At 59.3% G+C, this 19781-nt stretch overlaps 1 protein-coding gene across 1 annotated transcript; it reads right to left on the reverse strand.

The window, feature by feature from the left end:
• Positions 1–656: 656 nt before the first annotated feature.
• On the reverse strand, positions 657–11537 carry ALDH9A1 (aldehyde dehydrogenase 9 family member A1). Its single transcript, XM_004613874.3, has 11 exons — positions 11315–11537; positions 9164–9309; positions 6335–6464; positions 6015–6149; positions 5464–5660; positions 4564–4704; positions 4298–4486; positions 4121–4208; positions 3350–3491; positions 2355–2467; positions 657–990 (listed from the first exon to the last, which is right to left on the reverse strand). The coding sequence occupies exons 1-11, from the start codon at positions 11481–11483 to the stop codon at positions 896–898; spliced, it is 1545 nt and encodes a 514-aa protein (XP_004613931.2). The 5' UTR covers positions 11484–11537; the 3' UTR covers positions 657–895.
• Between the last annotated feature and the right edge of the window lie 8244 nt (positions 11538–19781).

Consider the following 19781-nt stretch of genomic DNA (forward strand, 5'->3'; position numbering starts at 1 on the left):
TCACCAGGTGTGACCCAAAAAGAAAAAAAAAATGTATTCAACAAGTTTTGTAAAGAAATGGACTCCAGGGGCTGGAGCGATAGCACAGCAGGGAGGGCGTTTGCCTTGCACGCAGCCGACCCGGGTTCGAATCCCAGCATCCCATATGGTCCCCCGAGCACCGCCAGGAGTATTCCTGAGTGCATGAACCAGAAGTGACCCCTGTGCATTGCCGGGTGTGACCCAAAAAAAAAAAAAAAAAAAAAGAAGAAGAAATGGACTCCAAAGGGCTGGTGACAGTGACGGGGGGGGTGGGGGGTGTTGCTGAATCCCCCTCCCATCCTGCTCTGGGTTCCTGGTTCTCCCTCCCGAGAACCCTATTAGCACAGCGGCGGTGACAAGCGGCTTCCTGCAGGGGGGCGGGGATCAGGGGTGCCCAGGCTCCGCCATCAGGTTGTGGCTGAGAAAAGGCAACGGAGAGGCTGCACAGTGCTCTGCGAGCAGCTGACCCTGGCACGACCTCAAGACCCTACCGCCTGGGGTCCCCCGAGCCAGCCCTGGGAACCATCAGGGTGACCCCCCCAAACCCAAACCAGATCAGCGGGGAGGGCCTCGAGCCCAGCCCTCGGGCCTGCCCGAACCCTGCAGAGTGGGGACGGTCAGAGGGCGAGGGGGTGTCTGTCTGCAGGTGATTTATTGATCCCACCGCACCCGAGCGTCGGAGAACAGAGACGCCCACCCTGGCAGCGTCCCGTGGGCTGGGGCCCCGCCCCCGCCAGCTGTGCCCAGGTCAGCTGCCTCGAGGGGCCTGAGCTGAAGGCCAGCGGGTGCCCTCCGTCCTGCTAGGCCTCCAGGAGCGCCGTGGGTGGGCACAAGTCCCCGGCGAGCGGCGTCCAAGGCACTGGGGCAGCTCCTGTCAGAAGACCGACTCCACGTCCCCCATCTCCACGCACACGGTCTTGAGCTGGGAGTAATACTCGATGGTCACCCGGCCGTTCTCTCTGCCGAAGCCTGCGGGGGACAGGGCTGGTCAGGGGCCACGAGGGACAGGTCTGGGATCTGGGGCAGACTAAGGGACCACAAACCCGCCCCGCAGGATACACTGTGCTCAGAATGGACGCGCTAAAGCAGGCCTGAAGGTGCCTCAGCACCCGAGGGTTAGGGTTAGGGGTTGGGGGTTGGGATAGGGGTTAGGGTTATGGTTAAGGCTAGGGTTAAGGTTAAGGTTAGGGTTAGGGTTAAGGTTAGGGATTGGGGTTAGGGCTAGGGGTTGGGGGTTAGAGTTAGGGACAGGGTTGGGGTTGGAGTTAGGGTTAGAATTAGTGTTAGTTTTGGGGCTAGGGTTAGGATTAGGGTTAAGGTTAAGGTAGAGTTAGGGTTAGGGCTAGGTTAGGGGTTAGGGTAATTTGGGTTAAGGTTAGGTGAGGGGTTAGGGTTATTTTAGTCAGGTAGGGTTAGGGTTTGGGCTGGGTGATGATTAGGCTAGGATTACGGTTCAAGTTAGGGTTAGGGTTTAGGTTAGGGCTGGGGTTCAAGTTAGGTTTAGGACTGTGGTTAAGGTTAGGGGTTTGGGTTAGGGTTAAGGTTAGGTTTAGGGGGTTGGGTTAAGGTTAGGGTTAAAGTTAGGGGTTAAGGTTAGGGTTAGTATTAAGGTTAGGGGTTTGGGTTAGGGTTAGTGTTAAGGTTAGGGGTTTAGGTTAGGGTTAGGGGTTCTGGTTAAGGTTAAAGTTAGGGTTAAGGTTAGGGGTTAGGATTAGCGTTAAGGTTAGGGTTAAGGTTAGGGGTTTGGGTTAAGGTTAGGGTTAGGGTAAGGTTAGGGGTTTGGGTTAGGGGTTAGGGTTTGTGTTAAGGTTAGGGGTTTGGGTTAGGGTTAAGGTTAGCGGTTTGGGTTAGGGATTTGGGTTAAGGTTAGGGTTAGGGTAAGGTTAGGGGTTTGGGATAGGGATTTGGGTTAAGGTTAGGGTTAGGGTAAGGTTAGGGGTTTGGGATAGGGGTTAGGGTTAAGGTTAGGGTTCAGGGTTAGCGGTTTGGGTTAGGGTTAGGGGTTTTGGTTAAGGTTGGGCTTAGGGTTAAGGTTAGGGGTTAGGGGTTTTGGTTAAGGTTAGGGTTAGGGTTAAGGTTAGCGGTTTGGGTTAGCTTTACAGGTTTGGGTTTAGGTTAGGGTTCAGGGTTAGGGTTGTGGTTAATTAGGGTTAAGTCTACCGTTCAGGCTAGGGTTAGGGGTTTGGGTTATTGCTCGTGCTAGGGTTAGGGTTCAGGTTAGGGTTTGGCCTGGAGTTCAGGTTGGGTTTAGGGTTCAGCAGCTCTGGAGAAACCCCGAGCCCGAGAGCGGCTGGTGGTCGCGGCTCGAGGGTCCCGCCCCCAAGGGGGCTCACCCGACTTCTTGTAGCCCCCGAAGGGCAGCTCCACAGGGCTGACGTTGTAGTTGTTGATGTAGCACACGCCCGCCTGCAGCTCGGCCGCCACCCTGTGCGCCCGCTGGATGTCCCTGCAGGGGGACAAGCGCGGCCCGTCAGCCGCGGCCCTGAGCCCCCTCTTCCCACCCGGCGCCCCGAGAGCCCCGACAGCTCGGCCGGAAGGAGAAGGGGGTTGGGGGCCTGATGCATCGACCCGGTGTCCCGTGGCCTCAGACCAGAAGTCAGGGTCTCACGTGCGCGGGACAGACGGCAGCTGGGGGCCTCGGCTGCAGCCGCGGGGCTGGGTGGCGCCGGGCACCAGACCCGGGCACCAGACCCGGGCCTTATTCTCAGTGTCAGCAGATGCATCATTTTGGTTTTGGGTCCCACCCGGCGATGCTCAAGGCTGACCCCCGGCTCTGCACTCAGGAATTACTCCTGGTGGTGCTCGGGGGACCCTATGGGATGCCGGGATTGAACCCAGGTCGGCCACGGGCAAGGCCAAGCTCCACCCCCGCTGTGTTGTCGCTCCAGCCCCTGACTTTAAAATAAGGCCGGACACCTTTATTGCAAACCACAACACCTAACCAGAGAGAGAGAACAAAAGGGAATTCCCTGCCATAGTGGCAGGGTGGGGTGGGGGGAGACGGGACTGGGAAGGGGGGGTGGGATGTTGGGTTTACTGGTGGTGGAGAATGGGCACTGGTGAAGGGATGGGTTATCAAACTTTGTAAGGGAGAAACATGAGCACAAAAATGTATAAATCTGTAACTGTACCCTCACGTTGACTCACTAATTAAAAATAAACTATTAATAAAAAAAAAAAATAAAAAAAAAAAAAAAATAAAATAAGGCCGGACATCAACTATGTGGGGAGAAGATGGGAGCGGGAAAAGAAAAGAGTGAGGAGAGGGGGGCAGAATGGAATAGGAGGGAGAGGACGGGGCCATGAGGGGACACTGCCCCTCCCGCACCTGGTGAAGACGCCCGCGGCCAGCCCGAACGTGGTGTCGTTGGCTCTGCGCAGGACCTCGTCCTCCGTGTCGAAGGGCAGGATGGACATGACGGGCCCGAAGATCTCCTCCTTCACGCACCTCATGTCATCTGTGCAGCCGGCTGCGGACACCCCCGAGAGACCGTCAAGAGACCACGGCAGCCAGAAGAGGCCACAGAATCATCAGAGACACCACGGAACCGTCAGAGACCACGGAAGCATCAGAGGCCACGGAACTGTCAGACCACGGAACCGTCAGACCACAGAACCGGCAGAGACCACAGAACTGTCAGACCACGGAACCGTCAGAGACCACGGAACCATCAGACCATGGAACCGTCAGAGACCACAGAACCGTCAAGGCCACAGCAGCCGTCAGAGGCGAGTTGGGGGCGCAAGCTCATCCTGGGGCAAGGATGCAGCGATAACCACAGCAGGCAAAGGCACAGCGGGGAGGACGTTTGCCTTGCACGCGGCCAACCCAGGTTCAATCCCCGGCATCCCATTGGCTCCCCTGAGCACCACGAGGAGTGATTCCTGAGTGCAGAGCCAGGAGTCAGCCCTGAGCACTGCCAGGTGGGACCGAAAAAACAAAACCCAAAAAAGCAAAGCCCCGAGTTCAGGACAAGCCCGTCTCCCATCCCAGGGCGTGGGTCCATCTCCCCGCCGTTCACCCCGACACCGGCATTACCGCCTCTGGGCGTGGCCCCAGGATGTCACCCCCGCGGGGCACGGAGGGGACGGTGCTTACCCAGCACACACGGGGTCATGTAGAAGCCGTCCTTCAGCTTGGGGTCCTCGGGCATGTAGGGGTCCCCGCCGCACAGCACCTTGGCGCCCTGCGGGGAGGAAACACGGGCACCGTGGGGGCACGCGGGACCCCGGGGGCTTCCGGAAACCCGCCCGCCGGCCCGGCCACCCCGAGCACCTGCGTCTTCGCCTCCCGCACGAAGCCCAGGACCAGCTCCAGGTGCGGCCGGTTGATGAGGGGCCCCATGCGCGTGTCCTCCAGCAGGGGGTCCCCGATCCTGATGCGCTGCGTGCGTTTGACCACCTCGGCCGTGAAGCGCTCCAGGATGTCCTTCTGCACGAACACCCTCGTGCCGTTGCAGCACACCTGGGCGGGGGCGGGGCGTGAGCCTGGGCGGGGACGGCGCACAGGGACCGCCGCGCGGCGGGGGGGGGGGCACCCACCTCGCCCTGAGTGAGGAAGTTGGCCATCAGTGCGCCCTTCACCGCGTTCTCGAGGTCGCAGTCCGAGAAGATGATGAGCGGGGACTTGCCGCCCAGCTCCAGCGTGACCGGCTTGATGCCCTGGGCCGACAGCTCCATGATCTGGGGGCGGGGCGGAAGGACGGGGCGCTGAGCGCCAAAGCCAACCCCACCTCTCCTCTGGCACCAATGGTCACGGGGGACCTCATGTGTGTGCACGTACACACACAGACACACACACACAGACACACACACATCTGGCCTTCCTCCACGCACACACGCAGACATGTGCAAAGTATATACACACACACACACACACACACACACACACACAGAGGCACAGAGCACGTATCCAACCCTACTCCATTCTCTCTCTCACACACACACTCATGCACATACACCTGGCCTTCCTCACGCACACACATGCAGACATGTGCAAAATATACACATACACAACACATACCTGGTCACCCTACACACACACACACACACAGAGGCACAGAGCATGTATCTAACCCCCCTCCATTCTCTCTCTCTCACACACACACACACACATAAGCATACACCTGGCCTTCCTCCATGCACACACATGCAGACGCGTGCAGTGTATACACACAGCACACATACCCGACACCCTCCACATACACATGCACACGTGCCCAGAGCACGCACCAACCCTGCTCCGTTCGCCTGCCCTTCCCCTCCCTCGCAGGCCTGGCCCAGAGGTCAGCGGGCAGAGTCTCCATGCCTCCTGGGTGTGGCCCAGCCCCAGAGAACCCCGGAGCAGGGTTCCGGCCGCCCTTGGCGCTGGGGGAGGCCACACCCGGGGGCTCAGCTGACCTTCAGCCCGCGCCCGCCCCTCCTGGCAGCCCGCAGACCCACCTTCCTGCCCGTGGGCACGCTCCCGGTGAAGGAGACCTTGGCCACGTCGGGGTGGCGGCACAGCAGCTGCCCCGTGACCGCCCCGCCCTGCACCACGTTGAACAGGCCCGGGGGGGCCCCGGCCTGCGTGTAGATCTCGGCCAGCAGCAGGGTCGACACGGGCGTGAACGGCGACGGCTTGAAGACCATGGCGTTACCTGCGGGTGGGCACTGGGGGCCTCAGCGGCGGGGGATGGGGGGCAGGACTGACTGCCCCTCCCCCCACACCGGCCCAGAGACAGGTGGACGCGGCCACGCAGGGACTCAGGGCCACACCTCAGGCCTCCTGACCCAGGACCCCGGGTCTGCTGGCTTCCCGGGGAAGCTTCTAGAACCCGTTTCCTTATTCCTTATTCTAGAAGGTTCTCCTCAAACAGAGCAGGCCGGAGGCCTCTCGGACGGCCCAGTGGGGTGGCCGGACCTGCACCTCCCTGGGTCGCAGCAACACCCTCCCCCTCCCCAGCCCACCCCTGCCCCACTGCTGGCTCTGCTGGGGGGGAGGGGGTACTCACCGCAGGCCAGGGCGGGCGCCGACTTCCAGCACGCGATCTGGAAGGGGTAGTTCCAGGCCCCGATGCCCACGCACACCCCGAGGGGCTCCCGCCGGGTGTAGCCGAAGGACCCGCCGGGCAGCTGCACGTGCTCGCCTGGAGGGACGGGAGGGCAGTGAGGGCGCAAGGACCCCCCCACAGGCGCCCCATCCGCCCAGGTCCACCTCCAGGCGGGGAGACACTGGAACTCAGGCCCCGCCCTGGGCCCCCCCTAACTCCCTCGGGGCTGCGGCCGCTGGGGTCCGTCGCAGAGGCCAGGCCGGGGCCGTCCCCCCGCTCACCCGCCATGGAGCCGGCCAGGCCCGCGTAGTACTCCAGGCACTGCCAGGCAGTGTCCACGTCCAGGCGCGCCTCGAAGACCGACTTGCCGTTGTTGATGGTCTCGATCACGGCGATCTCGTCCTTCCGCTCCTGGGTGGGGGGAGCATGGGGACAGGGACAAGCGTCAAGGCTCCAAGGGGTCAGGCCTGGGCCTCGCGCCGGGCCCAGCGGGTAAAGGCGTGTTGGTGGGAGGCGGAGAGCGCGCGTGGACGCGTGGTGAGCGTGCAGTTCCCGTAGACACACGTCTGCATGGACGGGCCGAGCCAGCAGGTCCCCCAGACTCAGGACCTGATACCAACTGTCTGACATGTCGGCTGGGGACCCCGTGAGTCACGTCAATGTGGGGGGGGCCACGGCATGGGATTGGGGGGGGGGGCTGCTCGGCTTCCAGCCCTAGGGGATGAGTCTTGTGGGGTCACGGCAGGGAAAGGGCAGGAAAACACATAGTCACGACCTGCTGGCTGGTGACACCCGTCACTTCCCTGTCCCCGGAGACGGTCGATCAGCTCAGGAACCAAAGACCGAGAATGCAGCCGACCGCTGCGGTCACCAGAGAAAAGAGGGCAGCGGGCCGAGCATTTGCCTTGCGTACAGCAGACCCGGGTTCGACCCCTGGCATCACACGTGGACCCCTGAGCCCCCGGGTGCGGCCCCCCAGACTACAACTGACAAAAGGAGCGATGGTCCAGCAGCGTGTTTTTGCCTGGCACCTGGGTTCGATCCCTGGCATCCTAGAGGATCTCCGGATCGATCACTGCCAGGAGTGATTCCTGAGCACAGAGCCAGGAGTAACCCTTGAGCACCGCTGGGTGTGACTCCAAGCGACCAAACCAAACCAGAGAAGTCAGAAGTGAGAGAATTGCAACAGAAAGCAGGCGGCGGGGGCTGGAGCGATAGCACAGTGGGAAGGGCATTTGCCTTGCACGTGGCTGACCCGGGTTGATTCCCAGCATCCTATAGGGTCCCCCAAGCACTGACAGGAGTAATTCCTGAGTGCAGAGCCAGGAGTGACCCCTGTGCATCGCTGGGTGTGACCCAAAAAGGAAAAAAAAAAAAAAAAGAAAGCAGGCAGCGGGCCATGGCAGCTCTCAGCAGAGAAGGGAGGCGGGTGTCGCTGACACTCGAGGTGTTGAGACGTGTCCGACCCCCACAGGGGCCCGGGCAGGAGGGGCTTCGGGGCTTACCCCGGGCTCCGTGGAGAGCGGCAGGGGGTCCCCAGGAGAAGCACCGAGTCAGCGGGAAGGAGCAGATGGCCGACAGGCGCCCGCTGGCCACGGGGCCGCGCCTGGTGGGTGGGGTGGGGGGAAGTGACCGGCCAGCCTGCCCCCTCGGAGTCCAGAGCGAAGAGGAAGGAAGCAGGACAGCAGGAAGAGGAGGAGGTTCAGTTTTCAGTTCAAGGACCAGGGATCAGCTCTCGGGCCTTTTCCAGACTCGACCCTCGGAGAGGCCCCATCGGCCGGGCTGGCCCGGCGAGAACCTCGTTCTGGGGGGGTGGTTCTGAGATGGTTCTGGGGCTCTGAGACGCCGGGCCGCTGCAGGGAGGGAGAGAGAGGATGGGGTGGGGAGCACTGCAGGCAAAGAGCACCCCAAGGAGGGCGGGCTGCCCCCCACCCCCTGGCTGGAAACAGCCCTGGACGAGGCAGCCGCCAGACGAGGAGGAAGAGGGCGAACAAAAGCAGCCTCTCGGGGCCGGAGTGATAGCACAGCGGGGAGGGCATTTGCCTGGCACACGGCCGACCCGGGTTCGATTCCCAGCATCCCAAAGGGTCTCCTGAGCACTGCCAGGGGTAATTCCTGAGTGCAGAGCCAGGAGTGACCCCTGTGCATCGCCGGGTGTGACCCTCCCAAAAAAAAAAGAAAAAAGCGAGGAGTAACCCCTGAGCATCGCTGGGTGAAAAAAAAAAAAAAAAAGCAGCCTCTTGCAGTGTTTGTGGACCCACACGTGGCAGAGCACCAAAGCGAGACGGCCAGTGGCCACGGCCCAGCAGGGCAGGGCTGGAGGGCGGGGGAAAGGCATGGCACCCGGCATCCTGCAGTCAAACGTGCATGGTCTGGGGGATTGAAACCCCAAAGCAGGAAAGTGCCAAAGCTTGGGACGGGGCGGAAAACCTCAGGGGCCGGCTGCCCCGCGAGGCAGGGGCCGGGGTTCAGGGCCCAGGAGGCGGCTGGAGGGCACGGGGGCAGCTGCTGGCCTTCTCCTGCCTTACCTGCGGGAGGGACACCACTCTGAACCCTGGCCTTGCCCAACGCACTGTGCCCCAGCCTCCCGGCTCGGCCAGTGTACTGACCCTCTGACCCCCGCCGACTCCAGCCGGAAGCAGCCCTCGGCTCCAGGTGTGGCTCGAAGTCTCACCCGCAGCCCCCAAAAAGTCAAAGGAAGGGAAAAAAAACCCGGCACCAACTGGAAAGCAAGGCTCGCCGCTCACAGAAACGAAACAGCCCACGCCCACTGCCCCTCGCTATGGGACGCCGGGGGGTCAAACCCGGCTCAGCCGGGAGCTCAGAAAGCGGCTGTGCATGTGGGATAAGACCGTGTTCAGGGCTGGAGCGAAAGCACAGCGGGGAGGGTGTTTGCCTTGCACGCGGCCGACCCGGGTTTGATTCCCAGCGTCCCATAGGGTCCCCCGAGCACCGCCAGGAGTGATTCCTGAGTGCAGAGCCAGGAGGAACCCCTGTGCATCGCCGGGTGGGACCCAAAAAGCAAAAAAAAAAAAAAGACCGTGTTCAACGTGGTCAAATGTGTGCCCCCCACCCCCACCCAGGCGGCGCAAAAACAGCCAACAGCTTACCCGGATGATCCTGGCAGCCTCCAGAAGGACCTGGCCGCGCTCCATGCCTGACTTCTGCTTCCAGAGTTTGAAGGCGGCCTGGGCATCCTGCACGGCCAGGTTCACCTCCTTCTCTCCGGAGCAAGGAAAGGTGGCGATCACCCGGCCTGTGGGCGGGATGGGGGTTTGGGGGGGGGGAAACGCATGAGCTCACGGTATTCCCGATCCCTGCGATTCCGTCCCCACAAACACCAGACGCCCCCCCCAAATAGCCTGAGGGTCGGGGCCAGAGCGACAGCACAGCAAGGAGGGCGTTGGCCTGGCAGGCGGCTGACCCGGGTTCGATCCCCGGCATCCCATAGGGTCCCCTCGAGCCCCAGTAATTCCTGAGTGCAGAGCCAGGAGTCAGCCCTGAGCATCGCCGGGTGTGGCCCAAAAAGGAAAAAAAATACATAGCTTGGGGGTCACTGAACCCTTTCAGAATAAACACTGAAGGGCTGGGGAAACAGTACTGGAGTGAAGTCACTGGCCTCATGATCTGCTGACCCAGGTTTGAGTCCCCAGAGAGACCTAAGGTCCCCCAAGCACCACCAAGCACAAGGCAGGACAGTCCAGTGAGTACTGCTAGGTTTGGCCCAATGCCAAAATACAACCCAGAACACCGCTGAATAAATGCCGCGGGCCTCCCTCCAACAAACACAGCGCTTCAACCTCTGCCCTGCCCTCACGAGACGTGGGCTTGGGGCGCCCGCCCTCCTGGCTCAGTTCGAAGGCCACTGAGCAGAATCCTAGCAGGTATTCTGCCAAGCTCCTTCACAGTGTTTGAGGGACCCGGGGTCTTGCAAAACCAAAAGTGAAAGTGGTCTGTCTCAGAGAGAAGGGAAAAAAAATTTCATTTTTTAAAAAAGAAAAAATAAAGGGCTCAGTCTCTTGAATTATTAACTCTGATTTTAGCTTATTTAAAAAAAAAGTTTGTTTAGGGGCTGGAGCGATAGCACAGCGGGGAGGGCGTTCGCTTTGCACACGGCCGACCCTGGTTCGATCCCCGGCATCCCATATGGTCCCCCAAGCACTGCCAGGAGTAATTCCTGAGTGCAGAGTCAGGAGTAACCCCTGAGCATCGCTGGGTGTGACCCAAAAAGCAAAAAAAAAAATTTAAAACAAAGTTTGTTTAATGTCACTGCAGGGCTAGGGGAACCAAGATGGGTGCTGAGGATTCAACCCCATCAGCTGCGACCCAGGCCCTACCTGCCGTCTTACCTCTCTGGCCCCACATATCCAGAGACTTCTAAGTGACTTTTTTTTTAAATTATCTATTTTTGGTTTTCAGGCCACACCTGGCGATGTACAGGGGTTCCTCCTGGCTCTGCACTCAGGAATTACTCCTGGCGGTGCTCGGGGGACCCTAAGGGATGCTGGGGATCGAACCGTGTTGGCCGTGTGCAAGGCAAACGCCCTCCCAGATTTGCTATTGTTCCCGCCTCCTTCTAAGTGATTTTTAGGGGAGAATCTTCCCGACAGACTCCGGGGGAGTTAGACACCGCTCGGGGAGGTCAGCATGAGCTGGTGGCGCTACAAATAAAGAGCCTTTTGTCCGTGTCCGAGGCTGGGGGTGGGGCCCTGAGACTTTCCTGGGGCCAACAGGCCAGCCCAGCTCTCCCGGGGGGGCCGGGTTGGTCACTGGGGGCCCATCTCCGTGCCAAAAAATGAAACGAACTGAGCATCTGGCTGCACTTTTTTTTGGTATTTATACTTTTCCCGGCCGCAGAGAGCCCTGGCACAAACAGGAAACCCAGGGGGTGCAGCTGGGGGCGGCGAGGGGCAGGGTCTGCAGGGCTGGGGGGGCGAGGGGCAGGGTCTGCAGGGCTGGGGGGGCGAGGGGCACGGTCTGCAGGGCTGGGGGCGGCGAGGGGCAGGGTGTGCAGGGCTGGGGGGCGGTGAGGGGCAGGGTCTGCAGGGATGGGGGCGGCGAGGGGCAGGGTCTGCAGGGCTGGGGGCGGCGAGGGGCAGGGTCTGCAGGGCTGGGGGCGGCGAGGGGCAGGGTCTGCAGGGCTGGGGAAGCAAGGGGCAGGGTCTGCAGGCGCAGGGCGTGCACGGGGACACGCGCACGGGACCCTGCAGGCCCCGGACAGCCCCGCGGCTGCCCCGGCGCCGACCCCCGGCGCGCCTTACCCGTGGCCGGCTCGAACGCCTTCTCGCTGCCCGAGTCGTCGGCCGGGCTCACGCGGGCCCCGCCGCGGTAGTTGAGCGGCTGCGACACGACGAAGGTCCCGGTGCTCATGGCGGCGGCGGCGGCGGGACGGAGCGCGCGGAGGATCAGCGGGCGCGCGAGGGCAAACATGAGCGAGCGGCGCGCGGCCCGGGACTGGCGCACGCCCGGCGGCCGACCGGACCGCGGGGGCGGGGCCGCGGGGCGGGGCCTCGTGCCATTGGGCGGGCCTGGGCCTGGGGCGGGGATTCCCGGGCGGAGCCTCCTGCTGTGGGCGGGGCCTCTGAGGCGGAGCCTCATGCCATAGGGTGGGCCCGGGCCCTGGGACGGGGTCTCGGGCCTTGTGGTGGGGCTTCAGGGGCGGGACCTCATGCAATTGGGCGGGCTCGGGGCGGAGCTTCCGATGCAGAGCCTCAGGTTATGGGCGGGGCCTCGGGGCGGGACCTCAGGCCATAAGGCGGGTCCGGGCGGGGGAGGGGCTTAGTGGCTGGGGCCTGAGGTCAGGAACTCGCTTTATGGGCGGGGCCTCTTGCCAAAGGGCGGGAACAGACACTGGGTGGGACTTCTGGGGCGGGGCCTCACTGATGGGCGGGGCTTCGGGCCGTGGGGCTACATACCTTGGGGCGGGCCCGGACGCTGGGAGGGGGCTTCTGGGCTGGGACCTAGAGCCACCTAGAGCCCGGTGGGCCCGGGAGGGGCGGGGCTGGCTTCGAGCCATGGTTTGGTCCCGGGTGAGGAGAGGACTTGTTCCATGGGATGGAGCCTTTTGCCTTAGGGCTGACCCGGGCTCTGAGACGGGGCCCCAGGGGCGGGGCCTCAGGCAATTAGGCGGAACTTCGGGGGCGGGGAATCACGTGATGGGGCGGGGATTGGGGCGGTGCCTCCACTCCATGGGGCGGGGCCTCTTTGAGCCGTGGGGTGGGCCCGGGTGGCGGAACTTCGAGCCGTGGGGCGGGGCTTCAGAGGTAGAGCCTCGTGCCATGGGTGAAGGATTTAGGGGCGGGCCCGGGCAGGGCGGGGCCTCGCTCTATTGGGCGGGCCTCGGATGGGGCGGGGCTTCTGTGAAAGGCGTGGCCTCTGGGGGCGACGGGGCGGGGTGAGGGTGACTTGGCCGAGGGCCTCCGCGGGGCTTCAGAGGGAAGGGAATTCAGGCCTAAGCAGGGGTCCGCGGGGCTTCCTGTGAGGGAATGGGAGCCCAGGTGGGGCGAGGGGGGCGCTGGCGGCGGGGCTTCGCGTCAAGGGATGGGTCAGAGCGGTACTTTGCGGGCGTGGCCCCGCTGTGCGGGGCGTGGTTTGTGGTGGGCGGGGTCTGGGAGCGCTCTGGGGGCGGGGATTCCGCCGGAAGTCTGAGTGAGCGTGGGGCAGACGGAGGAGGCCGTCCTGGTCAGGCCCTTCTAGCTGGACAGATGGGCCGAGACGCCAGGGTCCCGCACACACGCACACACCGTCTCTCTGCATCCTGCTGCGCATCCCCTGTCCGTCTGTCCGTCCCTCTACTCCAGAACTCAGGAACCGCCTCCCCTAATCAAAGGCCTCACGTGCCTGGAGCAGCCCGGCTGCACGGTCGGAGCCTGGAGGGGGCTGGCGGGGCGGGCAGGTGGGCTGGAGCTCACATCTCAGGCCGGGGAAGCCCAGCTGGATCCTGACACTGCCGGAGGCCACCCCCAAGTGCTGAACCACCGAGTATGACCCCAAAACCAGAAAGAAAATAAAGGAAAATAACAAGTGGGTCGTTCCCTTCGGCGGGAACTGCAGGCGCGTAAGCAGCGGGCTGTGGGCTGAGAAAGGTGAGCACTGGAGAAAACTCAGAGCCGGGGGCCGGAGATGGCACAGCGGGCTGGGCACGTGCCTTGCATGGAGCCCGGCCTGGTTTGACCCCTGGCACCACACATGGGCCTCCGAGCACCTCCAGGAGTGCTCCCTGAGCACAGAGGCAAGAGCAAAACCTGAGCCCTGCCAGGTGTATGGCCCATAAACACTGAAAGAAAAAGCAAAGGCATGGGGCTGGAGGGATAGCACAGCGGGGAGGGCGTTTGCCTTGCACGCGGCCGACCCGGGTTCAAATCCCCGCATCCCATATGGTCCTCTGAGCACCGCCAGGGGTGATTCCTGAGTGCATGAGCCAGGAGTGACCCCTGAGCATCGCCGGGTGTGACCCAAAAAAGCGAAAGAAAGAAGAGAGAGAGAGAGAGAGAGAGAGAGAGAGAGAGAGAGAGAGAGAGAGAGAGAGAGAGAGAGAGAGAGAAAGAGCGAGCAAAGGCAGTGGCCGGAGGGATAGGAGAGCGTTTGCCTTGTATGTGGTGACCTGGGTTCAATCCCCAGCATCCCATAGGGTCTCCTGAGCACCACCAGGAGTGATTCCTGAGTGCAGAGCCAGGAGGAGCCCCTGAGCATCGCCGGGTGGGACCCAAAAAGCCAAAAACATAAAAAAGAAAAACTAAAGGCAGGGGGCTGGAGTGATAGCACAGCAGGTAGGGCGTTTGCCTTGCACGCGGCCAACCCGGGTTTGAATCCCAGCATCCCATATGGTCCCCTGAGCACCACCAGGAGTGATTCCTGAGTGCATGAGCCAGGAATGACCCCTGTGCATTGTCGGGTGTGACCCAAAAAGCAAAAAAAAAAAAAAAAACCCTAAAGGCAGGCAAGTTGTTCAGGAGAGAGGGTGGGCTCCTTTTACCACCCACTGCATTTGCCAGCTGTTTGCCAGCCAGCTACTCTCCAGGACAGTCAAGCAGGCCACCGTCAGGGTGGGAAGACCCGTCTCTGCACCAGGGGGCAGCAGATAGCCAGACACAGTGAGGGGCTGCGGCCAAAGCCCACTGTATTCTCACCCCAGGATTTGTAGCCTCCCCAGCGCCATGGGGAGTTTCTGTTCGTGTCCAACGCAACAGGCTAAGCAGGCCGATGCAGGTTGTAGTCAGCCAGGGATGTCTCTTGAGCAGTACTGTAGAGATCCCAGGCCCTGGGATCTGGTGCTGGGATCTGGTGAACCGCAGAACGGTCCTGTATTTGCCAACGTGCTGCAACGCTGGCCGCAGTAAGTTACCTTGTAGGATTTACCTATTCTGGGAAGCACTGCTGACCTGATGATCTGGCTTCCTCAAATATCTTATATCTTAGAACCACTATATATATATATATTTTTTTTTTTGAGGGGGTGGAGGGCCCACACTCAGCAGTACTCCTGGCTTAGCACTCAATAATTACTACTCCTGGCAGTGCTCAGGGAACCCTATGGGATGCCAGGGATCAAAACCAGGTCAGACGTCTGCAAGGCAAGCTCCTTCCCCACTAAACCATCTCTCTGGTCCCTGAACCACAACTTTTGTGGGTCTTGATCCCCATCCCCTTTGAGCCACACCCCTGGCCCCACGTTGCCCATTTTATTTTATTTTTTAAATTTATTTTTTTTCTTTTCTTTTTGGGTCACACCCGGCAATGCACAGGGGTTACTCCTGGCTCATGCACTCAGATATCACTCCTGGCAGTGCTCAGGGGACCCTATGGGATGCCGGGATCGAACCCGGGTCGGCCGCGTGCAAGGCAAATGCCCTCCCTGCTGTGCTATCGCTCCAGCCCCACGTTGCCCATTTTAAATCTGTTACTTTAGGTGGGTGCTGTTGGATCTCAATCGGCTCTCTGTAAGATTTGGATATTAACTCCTTCTCAGCTGGTTTGCAAGTATTTTCTCCCACTCGGTAAACTGGACATCCTCTTCGTTTTATTAGTGAGTCCCTTTTCCTGAAATCTTTTGGGGGTGCTTCTTTCGGGGATGTGATGCCAGGGACCGAATCTAGGTCAGAGGTCCGCTGAGTACAAAGACAAGTACTCTGCCCTCCCCCACCCTACCCTGTCTTATCTCTCAAGCCCGTGGCACTTTTTGATCTGTCTTATGCCTAAGTAAACCTTATCTTCTAGGATAGGCAAGGAAAGGGTTTATGACATATATTTTATTGGCGATGATAAGATCATCCCCTAAATTATCTAGCGGACGGGTGGTACCTCCAGGTCTCCAAGGGAATGAAGGTTGCTCATCTGCCAGCCTTGTGCTTCGTCAGCGAGATTCCCTTAGGTACAGCCAAGGTGTTCCAGTTGGTAACCTTTAGACCAAGAACCGCCTAGCGACAACCTGGTATTATAAATTCATGACTCAAAGGGGAAAAAACAAACCGTTTCCCTACTATAAAGAGAAACAAACGGAACGTCTTACTTTTCAGTTGTCTTTTGGTAATGACGGTGTGTGTGTATGTGTGTGTGTGTGTGTGTGTGTGTGTGTACACTCTTCCATCACCTCCATCCTGTTTGGGAGTTTACAGCTCACTGCAGGAATTACCATCCTCATCAGGTGAAGAAGCTGGAATCTACAATGGCTGTGAGGAATACTTTTTTTTTTCTTTTTGGGTCACACCCGGCAATGCACAGGGGTTACTCCTGGCTCATGCACTCAGCAGTCACTCCTGGCAGTGCTCAGGGGGACTCTATGGGATGTCGGGAATCGAACCTGGGCCGGCTGCGGGCAAGGCAAACGCCCTCCCCGCTGTGCTATTGCTCCAGCCCTGAGGAATACATTTTGAAGGAATCTAGAGTCAGGCTCAGTTTCGCCTCCTGCCTCTGTGCCCTCGGCAGCTGGGCAGTGCTGGGCTCGCTGTGTGTTTGGGCATGAGTGTCTGCAGGCATACCCCAATAGCTAAGGGCAAGTTCTTGGGACTTTCCAGAAAGATCAGCCCTTCAAGAGTTGAGAAAAGAAGTCACACTCCTTGCCAGCGAGGTCCAGAAAATTAATTGTTCTCTTGATTTTATTTTATTTATTTATTTTTTTTGCTTTTTGGGTCACACCCGGCAATGCACAGGGGTCATTCCTCGCTCATGCACTCAGGAATTACCCCTGGTGATGCTCAGGGGACTATATGGGATGCTGGGATTCGAACCCGGGTCGGCTGCGTGCAAGGCAAACGCCCTACCCGCTGTGCTATCACTCCAGCCCCTGTTCTCTTGATTTTAATAAATTTATTTCATGGTGTTGGGGGGCCGATACCTGGCAGTGTGTATGTTCAGGGTGTGTCCTGCCACAGGTGGAAGCCAGGTCAGCTGTATGCCAAGCAAACGCCTAGAGCGCCATACTATCTCTTCAGGCCCCTAATTATTCTGTTTTTGTTTATGGGCCACACCCAGTGGTTCTCAGGGTTTACTCTGAGCTCAGGGATCGCACTGGCTCCAGCCTCTCATTCTTTTTTTTTTTTTTTGCTTTTGGGCCACACCTGGCGATGCACAAGGGTTACTCCTGGCTCATGCACTCAGGAATCACTCCTGGCGGTGCTCAGGGGACCCTATGGGATGCCCGGAATCGAACCCCAGTTGGCCATGTGTAAGGCAAATGCCCTATCTGCTGTGCTATCACTCCAGCCCTCTCTCATTCTACTTTTTTTTGTTTTTGTTTTTTGGATCACACCCGGCGATGCACAGGGGTTACTCCTGGCTCTGCACTCAGGAATTACCCCTGGCGCTGCTCGGGGGACCCTATGGGATTCTGGGAATCGAACCCGGGTCGGCCGCATGCAAGGCAAACGCCCTCCCTGCTGTGCTATTGCTCCAGCCCCTCATTCTACTTTTAATATTTTTTCTTTGGCTTTGTGTGTGTTTGTGTGTGTCACACCCAGAGGTGCTCAGGGGTTCCTCCTGGCTCTGCACTCAGGAATCACTCCTGGCGGTGCTTGGAGGACCCTACGGGATGCTGGGGATCGAACCCCGGTCAGCTGTGAGCCAGGCGAACACCCTCTCCGCTGTACTATCGCTCTGGCCGCTGGTTCTGTTTTCACACAGCTGTTCTCTGATCACGTGATGAGGCGCCCTAGGTCATGTGCCTTTCATTTGCGCATTTACTTGACAACATTTCCCAGCCGTAGAGAAAGTTTAACCACTGAGGCCTTTTTCCTACAGAGGGGTGTTGGGCTTGGAGGCTGTCATCTGTACTCCTTTATAAGGCAGCAAGTAAGCTGCAGGGGGACTGAAAAGGGGGGTTACAGAGCGGAGTCCAGCTGGCCGAGCCTCACCTAGAATCACAGGTAAGCAGATTGCTGTCACACCCCCAGCTGGGCAGCAGAATCTCTGGGTGAGGCCCACCTGTCCCTTAGCAAGTCAGAGCGTCACGCTTCCTGGTTTGGAAAGGGGCTTTTTTTTGTTTTGTTTTTTGCTTTTTGGGTCACACCTGGCGATGCACAGGGGTTACTCCTGGCTCTGCACTCAGGAATTACCCCTGGCGGTGCTCAGGGGACCATATGGGGTTCTGGGAATCGAACCTGGGTCAGCCGTGTGCAAGGCAAACGCCCTCCCTGCTGTGCTATTGCTCCAGCCCTGGAAAGGGGCTATTTTTAAGGGACTTACAGCGCTTACTGCACTAATCTTTAACTCCTGATTCAAAGGAACTGTGAAATGCGTTGACCTGGAGGACTGGTACGGCCAGCTGCCGGGGGGTGAGCTTTGCAGTACAGGAGGCCCCAGTCTGGGCCCCGGCACCACCACAGGGTCCCCTGAGCACCCCCAGGGGTGACACCGGAGCTGAGTCTGGAGTAGTCTCAGAGAACCCCGAAACAAAACACACACGAGTGGAAAAATGCTGCTGGCTCCAATTTACGACCCAGGTACCAGAGTACCAGGGTATGTGGTACCAGAAGACCCAAAGACGTGAAAAACACTTCTGAAAAAGTAAAACGCCCTGGAGGGGCTGGAGCGATAGCACAACAGGGAGGGTGTTGGCCTTGCACATGGCCAACCTGGGTTCGATTCCCAGCATCCCATAGGGGCCCCTGAGCACCGCCAGGAGTGATTCCTGAGTGCAGAGCCAGGTGTAACCTCTGAGCATCGCCGGGTGGGACTCCAAAAGCAAAAAGTAAATAAATAAAAACAAAATGCCCTGGAATATTCGGAGAGGTGATGTACCGATGAACTTGCTTTGGAACAACCTACAGGGAAGCACGCAGAGGCGGGCAGGAGGTTGGGTCAATGATTTCCAAAGCTGAAGAACGAGCTCCTGTTTTCCTGACACTTTAACGGAACCGGGATTAACTCCCCTTCCAAGAAACTCTGGGACTCTCCACCCTGTACTGAAGGGAGCTGTGAGAATACACAAAAGGAGTGATCAGGGCAGAGAATCAAAACTTGGTAGCTGACCACATGGCTGTGATGGACCAAACTGGCCAGAAGGCGGAGTTTGGACCTAAGGGAGGTGATCTCGGGGCCGGAGCGATAGCACAGCATGTAGGGCATTTGCCTTGCACGAGGCCGACCCAGGTTCGATCCCCGGCATCCCATAGGGTCCCCCAAGCACTGCCAGGAGTAATTCCTGAGTGCAAAGCCAGGAGTAACCCCTGAGCATCGCTGGGTGTGACCCAAAAAGCAAAAAAAGAAAAAAAAAAGGAGGTGATCAATGGCCACTCAACACCTTTATTGCAAACCACAACACCTAATCAGAGAGAGAGAACAAAAGGGAATTCCCTGCCATAGTGGCAGGGTGGGGTGGGGGGAGACGTGACTGGGGAGGGGGGGAGGGATGTTGGGTTAACTGGTGGTGGAGAATGGGCACTGGTGAAGGGATGGGTTATCGAACTTTGTATGGGGGAAACATGAGCACAAAGATGTATGGATCTGTAACTGTACCCTCACGATGACTCTCTAAAAATAAACTAATAAAAATAAAAAAATAAAAGTATGGGTAAAATTTAAAAAAAAAAAAAAAAAAGGAGGTGATCTCAGTCCAGACCCTTGGAGCAAGATGAGAGAGAGGGGACGGACACAGAGGGAGGAGACAGATCTAAGATTCCTGACTGCCGGAGGGTCTCAGGGGAGCCCCAAGGACCCCATTTTCATGCTCTTTTGTACTTTCTTCAACCTTTTTTTGGGGAGAGGGAAGGGGTCATACCCTGCCACACTCAGGGGTTCCTCCTGGCTCTGCACTCAGGATTGTGCAAGGCAAGGAAGCCTACTAGCTGTGCTATGGCTCCAGTCCTATCACTTCCTTTTTTTGGGGGGGGGGGGGATCACACCTGGCGATGCACAAGGGTTCCTCCTGGCTCATGAACTCAGGAATTACTCCTGGCGGTGCTCGGGGGACCCTATGGGATGCTGGGAATCGGACTCGGGTTGGCCGAGTGCAAGGCAAACGCCCTACCCGCTGTGCTATCACTCCAGCTCCAGCCCTCCCCCCCCCTTTTTTTTTTTTGCTCTTTGGGTCCCACCTGGCGATGCACAGGGGTCACTCCTGGCTCATGCACTCAGGAATTACCCCTAGCGGTGCTCGGGGGACCCTATGGGATGCTGGGAATCGAACCCGGGTCGGCTGCAAGCAAGGCAAATGCCCTCCCCGCTGTGCTATCACTCCAGCCCTGCCTTCAATGATTGTATGAGAAAAGCCTGCCAGAGCCAGGCAGCAAAGGT

Source organism: Sorex araneus, chromosome X (genome assembly GCF_027595985.1).
Source record: "Sorex araneus isolate mSorAra2 chromosome X, mSorAra2.pri, whole genome shotgun sequence".
Lineage (NCBI taxonomy): Eukaryota > Metazoa > Chordata > Mammalia > Eulipotyphla > Soricidae > Sorex > Sorex araneus.